The 8,466-nt window shown below is 33.3% G+C and overlaps 1 protein-coding gene across 2 annotated transcripts; it reads left to right on the forward strand.

The window, feature by feature from the left end:
• The first annotated feature begins 228 nt into the window (after positions 1–228).
• On the forward strand, positions 229–6,618 carry LOC133188962 (uncharacterized). Of its 2 annotated transcripts, XR_009721354.1 has the most exons (6): positions 229–372; positions 510–635; positions 3,578–3,861; positions 4,978–5,028; positions 5,256–5,465; positions 6,568–6,618. XR_009721354.1 is itself a non-coding variant. In XM_061324429.1 (3 exons), exons 1-3 carry the CDS (start codon positions 277–279, stop codon positions 3,704–3,706), a joined length of 351 nt encoding a protein of 116 aa, XP_061180413.1. In that variant the 5' UTR covers positions 229–276; the 3' UTR covers positions 3,707–3,958. The 2 variants fall into 2 exon arrangements, 1 of the variants encoding a protein (XP_061180413.1); XM_061324429.1 differs by lacking the exons at positions 4,978–5,028; positions 5,256–5,465; positions 6,568–6,618 and having other exon boundaries at positions 3,578–3,958.
• The last annotated feature ends 1,848 nt before the right edge of the window (positions 6,619–8,466 follow it).

Consider the following 8,466-nt stretch of genomic DNA (forward strand, 5'->3'; position numbering starts at 1 on the left):
ATTAACACATTTCGTATGTTTCATTAAAAAAAACAATTCATACTTAATTAACAACATACAGTTTAATACGTTGAACAATCCGGAAAGTCTTGCTCTGACATTCCGTTTTTGATATTAGTGAGCAGGTACAGTCATGGATGTCCGGTACCAGCATTGCCGAGTACAGTTGCGGATGATAGCTGACAGCCACTGTTGCAATGAAGTGTTTCATTCATGTACAGAGTGAAACAAAAGTAGTCAACATGACTAGCTTTAGCTGTCCATGCAAGTCATGTGATGCCAACCAATTCAGATGAAGAAATGGACAATGTATCCCGGCAACCTTCTAGTGTGATGGTGTCATCGATTGCGACAACGATGAAGTTGGATGCTGTATGTCATTCATACAATACAATTCATACAATAACTTTATTAAAACATCAATAATCATGTAGTGCAATTTAAAATAGATAATGTACAGAGACTTCCAAAAACTGTTATTAAATATTATGTTACATTTTGATTTTTAGTGGTACAACCTCATTTCACACCTCCCTCTATCCCCACACTGTCACCAGTTCCCGGCTCTCATGTGGTGCCAGTCAACCAGTCAACTCCTTTCCACGACGGCCATCAGACACACACCAAACCTCAAAGTAAGTGACAGAAATTAAACTCTTTTCTTAAAGGTCAAATTCATAGGAAATAGAAACACTTGTAAATGATATATGTTGTAAATGATAGTTAAAAAGAGGGAATCACAATATTCGTAAAATTTTAAACCTCATTGTTTTCTTAATTTACCTGTTTAAAAATCTCTAAAAATAACGTTTATCAATAGAGTTACTCCCCCTTTTTGTGACGTCATAAGAGACAATCGACATCAGAAACTGATAGTAGTAATAATATAAATATAGTATAAGTAGTATAAATATAATATAGTGCTCTCGATTATCTTAAAAAATGGCAAATTTTAGGGAATGAAGATGTTTATATACCAGAGGTAGATCTTTCATTTAAGAATAGGTTCTACATGTTTGAGCCAATCAAGGAAAGTACATGAAAATGATTATTCTTCTTCGACCGATTCTGTTTCGTCCTGAAGGCTTCAGGCGCCTACATGTGTAGCTGCCTAGATATGCAAATACGCAAGTGCGTTCACATCAACGCCCCCCCCCCCCCCCCGAAAAAAAAACAACAAATAAGTAAGGAGAGAGGGAGAGAGATCCGAAAAAAAAAACCAACATTCCCATTCAACAAATATTGTTACTGTTTTTACTTGAATTTAAATTATCATGACTCTATAATAAAATTTGAAACCCTTTATTAAACCATTGCCAAGTCATTTATTGATTTATAATTGTTCTTTACGAAAGTCCATTGAGCTCATTTTCGTACTAAGTAAAAAAAAATATATTTTTCGCGTTAGAACGCGAAACTTTCACGAGTAAAGGCGTAACTTTCTCGTTATAACGCGTAACTTTCGCGAATAAACGCGTAACTTTCGCGATATAACGCGAAACTTTCGCGAATAAACGCGTAATTTTCGCGTTATAATACGTAACTTTCTCGTTATAACGCGAAACTTTCGCGAATAAACGAGTACCTTTCGCGAAGTAACGCAAAACTTTCGCGAATAAACGCGTAACTTTCGCGCTTTAACGCGTAACTTTCGCGTTATAACGCGAAATTATACATATATAGTCATGTTACTCAGGAACCTGTGATCTTGACTGACAGATAAAAACATGAACGCAGAGGGGGACTTCTATGAATTTATAAATGACATTTCTTCAGAAGATGTAAAAGAGAATTGATGCGAGAAATGGATAGATTAGTGTTGATTTTGCATTTAATCTCAAAACCCTACTAATTAATTAAATGAATATTCCTTTAAAGATTTTTTTGTTTATCACTTGTTTAATCAAAGAAATTCTGTAGACTAATTTTTTTTTCTCTGGAAGATCTCCACTCGTTGCTTTCTTTGAATAAATTGTGAAAATTTTCGTAAGTAATGGTATGACCAAGTGGTGCAACCTTAAAATACAATGTTGTATTTCTACAGTGAGTCTATCGGAGATGAAATATTTGATACGAATATTTGTCATCCAATTTTCACATTAGATTACTCATGTGATGTGACACAATCGTTCCGTGAAATATACAAATTTACCTCAATGCTTCAATTTTCTGAGATCTTTTATTTCAAATTCTATACAGAGTGTTCAATCTAATTAAAATTAGACTTGTATTTCGCTCCTCTACCATACGCTTCAACACTTGTATTGAACAGCATTGAGAAAGACAAAATGTGACGGCAAAAAAGATTTAGAAAGAGGAAAGACACATTCAATGGCGAGAAAACATAAAATTTCAGCTCGTGATAATCCAAGTTCAAAAGAGTCTTTCGTTTTTCACTGTAATGAAAAAACTAGATCATTAAAAAGTAAAACAAACTGTAGACTTATGCAAATGTCTCTGTTTTACAGGGAAAGTTTGGCGTTATAACGCGAAAGTTTCGCGTTATAACGCGAAAGTTACAATTTGAAATAAAACCAAGAAATTTGTGAGCCGTTTTATGTTTTTTTTAAAAAAACCTGTAAACTGGTCATGTAAAATGTCGCTCAGATAGCGTCGCATGTTGATTGGGTTCAACACCATCTCTTTTTAAATTTAATGTCCATATTTTCTTCAATTTCGGGTCCTTAGAAAATAAATATATACTCATGTCTTGTCCCCATTTATTGGTACAGTTAAAAGCGCACACGGCAACATCTCGCCAACAATAATGTTCCAAACCCGGCAATATAAAGTTTGTACTTTCTATTTTTCGTTGTCTCTTATGACGTCACGCAACAAGGGAGAGAAGCGATTTACAATAAGCGATCCACTTGTCACACAGGTAAATTTAAACGACGATAAGTGATGTAATTGGTGGCAAAAAATTAAACAGACTATATAATGTTATTCATATTGTTCCAAAGGCTGATAATCATGAATAAGTTTGGATTTTCAAAAAAATATTATACTTGACCTTTAAGGACACAGTGAAAACAGTACGGCTCTGATGAAAGACTACATGGTTTTTTTTATTCTTCTTATTATGTGTTACATTTTAACAGGATGTACTATGATGTTAAAGATTTTTTTTTAAAAAAAGAAAATTATTATAAACATTAAATTTCCCTAAAATGTACTTAGGCAAAGTTAGATGACTAGATACATTTACATTATATACAAATGATTTAAACAATGTCAAAATGACATTAGTAATCAAACATAAGAAGTCCTTTTTTTATCGCTTAATTAAATAATTGTGAAGCAAGAAAAAGGACTTCAACAATATCCTAATATTATATACACTAGTATCATGTTATGTAGGTCTGTGTTTGTATAACATGTGGTATGTGCTCATTTATGGGGCTAAATATCAATTCTAAAAATTCTTTTATCAAAAACATTACTGTTTAGTTGAGAAAACAGTTTTTTGCAGAATAAAAGTCACTTAAAGGGGTAGGGGGGGTCTCCCAACCAAATTACAGTAATATGGTATGTAGATAGACGTGTATACTTTACTATGACATAAAATTTATTTCAGCTTGCCACTCTCGCTGGTCAGGCTGGATCAACACGCACCACCCTAAGGACCCAGGAATTCATGGGGATCATGAGCCCTCTGCCGCCCAATTTTCCAAAACCAACAATTTCTGTATTAGTGGCTCTATAACAAAAGTTGAATGTTACTCTGTCTCAATGGATGCCCCTGCTGAGTCCTCGGGCGAGATCCTGACCTGTACCCCCGACAGGGGACTCGTGTGTGGCGACTCGGACAAATTTCCATTCCATGCAGAGATTACAAGATCAGATACATCTGCGCATGTGGTACATAAAACATTTTCACAAAAATATATTAGACATAATTCTTTTGATCAAATTGATTTTCACCTGGAAGGTGTTAGACTTGTTATAAATTGTATTCTTTTTTAAAATTTGTTACAAGTGATGTAAAGTAAAAGCTATTCCTGCAAAATATCATAGGACTTGGAAGGCAGCTGTTTTTTTGTATGGTTGGTGATGCAGGAAAATTTTGATGAATCGGTGACTGTTTACTGGCTCAATTAAGATTTGTCAATGGTTATTAAGGGTAATAAATTGTTATTAATTTTTGTAGCATATTAATAAATTTATGAAGACTGTGGTTTTGTTTGTTTTCTTTCATAAGAAGTCAAAACTATTTCGGAAAGTTCAAAGTTTCATAGAATCAGTTCCAGCAAATAATGTTGTGAAATAGGCAGATGACTGAATTTCAGTGAACGTATTTTACCCTTATCAGAGAGAAAGGTGCCCACGCAAGCAAAATGAATAGTTAATATTTCTGGTGCCCGTTTTACAAAAGAACTTACGACTAAGACCAAAAACTTGAGTTGATTGCAAAACTTTGCAAATTTAATAATTCTGTTTAAATTATTGCTAGAGTAAAAGTATTTTTCTACATACCTTTTAAAAAGATTAAAACCATTTTCTATTTAATGTAAATTAAAAAGTTACTAACAGAATTAAATTTTGGTCTTAGTCGTAAGTTCTTTTGTAAAACGGGCCCCTGGAGATTTTGTTGAACTTGTGACATTTTACTAAGATTGATCAATAATCCCACCAAGAACAAAAGATATACTCTGCTTTTTAAAAATCTGAGAAAATGTTAATGCAGATCTGAATAAAAACTGAAGTTATTAGTAAATAACTGATTTTGTGAGGATTGTCTGTGAGTGGGTATTAGTATATAAATGATTATGTGGTATAGTCCTTATTTTGCTTCCATTATGTATTGGTGAGAAATGTAGATTACTATTATTACATTTATTCCACAGAACTGCTACTATCCATTCTCATGGAATTCTTTTGCTGGAATAGCCCTTTAAAAAATACTGAGCATTGTTAAGCAGTGAGGAATGAATATGATGTCTTTTGTAATGAATGAGTGATTTTTCCCCTTTTCAGCTAACAATACCTCAGTTGTGTCCCCTGTCACAACGCCAGCCCCTCAGCCCTGTGAGTAAAGTCTATTTCAAGTCTGGAAAAAATATATGCTTACATATATAAAAAATCACAACAAACCTGACCTTGTAGCATATTTTTATAGTGTTACGTGAAATGTGAGGAAATCTTAAACATGTATAGGCCTAACTAAAGTGGATCTATGTCATTTCCTACTCCTTGCAGAATGTTCTTCAGTTTTTATTGTTTAGATTAACAACATATTCTAATTTTGTCCATAGCTCGTGATTCTGTCCACTGCCAAGCTCTGGTCAAACCTCCTATGATGCCCGGGGAGGTGGCCCGAATCGTGAAGACCGCTGACAGGTGTTGTGATAAGTATGAGTTGGTTTGTAAGCCTGAAACCTGTACGATCCACCCCCTGACTTGCACCCCTCCTCAGCTAATGAAGAATATCAACCCGGGGGAATGCTGTCCAACATTCCAGTGTGGTATGTACCACGGACCTTGATATTCAATTGGGATTTATTAGAAGTTGGGATGGGATGGTCAATTTTTTTCTGCTACACAGCAAATTAGTCCTTGTATAAGTTAGTCATGAAATTAAAATCAAGTATTTTAAGATTTTTTTTTAAATCATTAAAAATAATGGTATGATATTTGACAAGTATAAAACATGAACACAGATATGGTCTTAAAGGGATATTTTAGAAGGGAGATTTGCTAATTTAAAAAAAATGGTTTTTAATTGTCTGTCAGAATATTTAAATATAAATTTATTTATTCATATTAAGGTAAATTATCCCTCTGCTCCAAATTTCACAATTTTTTTTTTTAATTCCCAACATTGATTTTCATCAACAACAATAGCATTAGATTCAAATGGAAATTAGTTTGAAGCATGAAGTGTTGCTTACTTTTTTTCAGAAATGAATATTATGTCTTATCATGATGTAAAGAAAATTCGATATGGTGAATAGAAAGATCAATATTTTTATCTCATCCTAAAATTAAAAATATGAGGTATATATGAAAATAATATCTACTATCATACCTATCTAATTCAGATTAGAAAATATAACAAAGCGTTGCTTTTTAAATCAGAATATTACATTTAAAATAAAAATTCATCCATCTACAAGAGTTATCTTTCCATCTACAGGAGTTAGCGTTCTTCGAAATATTTTTAGTGAAAAAAAATCAATTTATTGTAGAAAGTCTAGCTGGTTAGTCTGCATCTAAAATTAATGTTACAATTACCAGGTAAAAGGTTATATGTTAAGAGATAGAAATATTTCAATCTCAACAGTTTAAAGGAACTGAGTATGAATGTTTCAGTTAAACTATTAAAAGTAATTAATAAAAATATAAGCAATAGAAAATATAAATAATTTTTTGTAACTTAATTCAGAATTGAATGAGTTGACTATATAATGGTTCTCATTATTACACTCATTGAATTTCTTGGAAAAATTTCCTTGGAAAGTTATCTTTCTTACCAGAGGGATATTACACCTTAAGTGAAATTCATTTTTTCAGTATTATGCATCGAAAGCTACAATATTTAATGCTGTATGATGCTTTTCGTTATAGAGTGCCCAGCAATGTGTCCAACCGCAGTTAAACCGACATGTCAAGTGGTAAGTATTATTATTATGCAACATCATTATTTTAAATCACAACTCTCATAATTTTGAAAAATTCAATTAATTAACTGCTCTTTAGGACCCTTTAAATGATATTTTAGGGAAAAGTTACTGTGCCATTAGATACTACATGTAATCGTACCAGTTACATATGTGGTAAGTACTCACAGTAATTGTATCAGTTACATTTGGTCAGTGCTAATAGTAATTGTATCAGTTACACATGTGGTCAGTGCTAACAGTAATTGTACCAGTTACACATCTGGTCAGTACTAACCGTTATAGTACCAGTTACACATGTGGTACGTACTAGTAGTAATTGTACAAGTTACACATGTGGTTAGTATCAACAGTAATTGTACCAGTTACAAATGTGGTCAGTACTAACAGTAGTTGCACCAGGTACATGTACGCATGTGGTAAGTACATATATTAACAGTAATTGTTCCAATTTGGTAAGTAATAACAGTAATTGTACTAATTACACATTTAGTAAGTACTAAAATAACTTGTTCTAATTACACATATAAGACGTGCTACAGTTTGCAAGTTATTCATATGCATGTAGTGGGTACCACATTAAAATACCAGTTGTCACATGGTAAACACTACTGTACTTAAACAAGACACGCATGTAGTAAGTACTACAAATAGAATTTTAAATATGGCTCTTTCAAATGGTGAATCTCTGTACACTGTAATTTACATGTATTTATAATACAGCTGTGTTTTAACATGCATACTTTACTCCACTACGATTATGGGTTGACATTGACTCGTTTTGATTCCAGTGAGCCGTGTCGTTAGACCATGGACCTGCAGTCTGCTGGTACATACATTCTAATGGCTCAAACCTTTCCTACATGGTAAAACTTTAGACAGTTTGGAGTTATTTTCTTGGAGCCTTAAAATTATCACTTAACCAGAGATCTACTATGACTTTTGCATAAGAAAAGAAATCTGTAAGATTAGTTATATGCTACATATTAGTATGGTATCATCAAACATTGTAAAAAAAAAAATCATAATGTCAAGTTTCATTGATCACATGTGATTTCATCACACAAACTTTATATTTTGAGGTGTATAATCAAATAACTGCATACAATTGCAAATTGAGACTTTTTGAAGTGCATGCTATTTTTTTTATCCAGTGTCAGTAGATTAAACTGTATTTTCAATTTTTAGTGTACTTTCCAATATTTTTGTGCCTACATTAGGGGAGTGAAACTTTGACAGGTGAAGTATGTAAATCCTGTGAATGTGAGAAACGACTGGGAGGAAATGAAGAGACAGTATGTAACCGAGAAAGATGTAAAGCCTGCCCTCATGTGAATATTAAACAAAAGAAATAACTGAATGTCAGAGGTATGTTTTTAGAGAGATGTAATCCCTGCCCCTACTGAGTTCTAAACAAGGGAGATGATTGAATGTGAGAATATGTCACCGAAAGAGTTGAAAGACCTGCTCTCTGGAGAGTAGTAAAAGTGGGAGATCATAAAATGTGAGAGCAGTGGGGGTATCACTGAGAGAGATGTAAAGCCTGCTTTCTGGTGATTATTAAAAAGGGAGATTATTGAATGTAAGGATATGTCACCGAGAGAGATGTGAAGTCTGCTCTCTTTTGAGTATTCAAAAAGGGGACTATTGAATGTGAGAGTATGTCAACGAGAGAGATGTAAAGCCTGCTCTCTGGTGATTTTTTAAAAAGGAAGATTATTGAATGTGAGAGAAGTGGGCGGTAACGCTGAATGAGTTGTAAAGCCTGTCCTCTGGTGATTATCAAAAAAGGAGATTATGGAGTGTGAGAGCAATGGGGGGGGGGTATCACTGAAAAAGATGTAAA

Source organism: Saccostrea echinata, unplaced genomic scaffold (genome assembly GCF_033153115.1).
Source record: "Saccostrea echinata isolate AGI-Se365-2 ecotype Australia unplaced genomic scaffold, CSIRO_AGI_Sech_v1 ptg000016l, whole genome shotgun sequence".
NCBI classification, from domain to species: domain Eukaryota; kingdom Metazoa; phylum Mollusca; class Bivalvia; order Ostreida; family Ostreidae; genus Saccostrea; species Saccostrea echinata.

Bases quoted from the DNA above. Each gene is read 5' to 3' on its own strand.
- LOC133188962 (XM_061324429.1), top strand. From the start codon at position 277: ATGCCAACCAATTCAGATGAAGAAATGGACAATGTATCCCGGCAACCT. The intron at 373-509 runs GTATGTCATTCA...TTTGATTTTTAG, and splicing joins CAACGATGAAGTTGGATGCT to TGGTACAACCTCATTTCACA. The intron at 636-3,577 runs GTAAGTGACAGA...AATTTATTTCAG, and splicing joins GACACACACCAAACCTCAAA to CTTGCCACTCTCGCTGGTCA.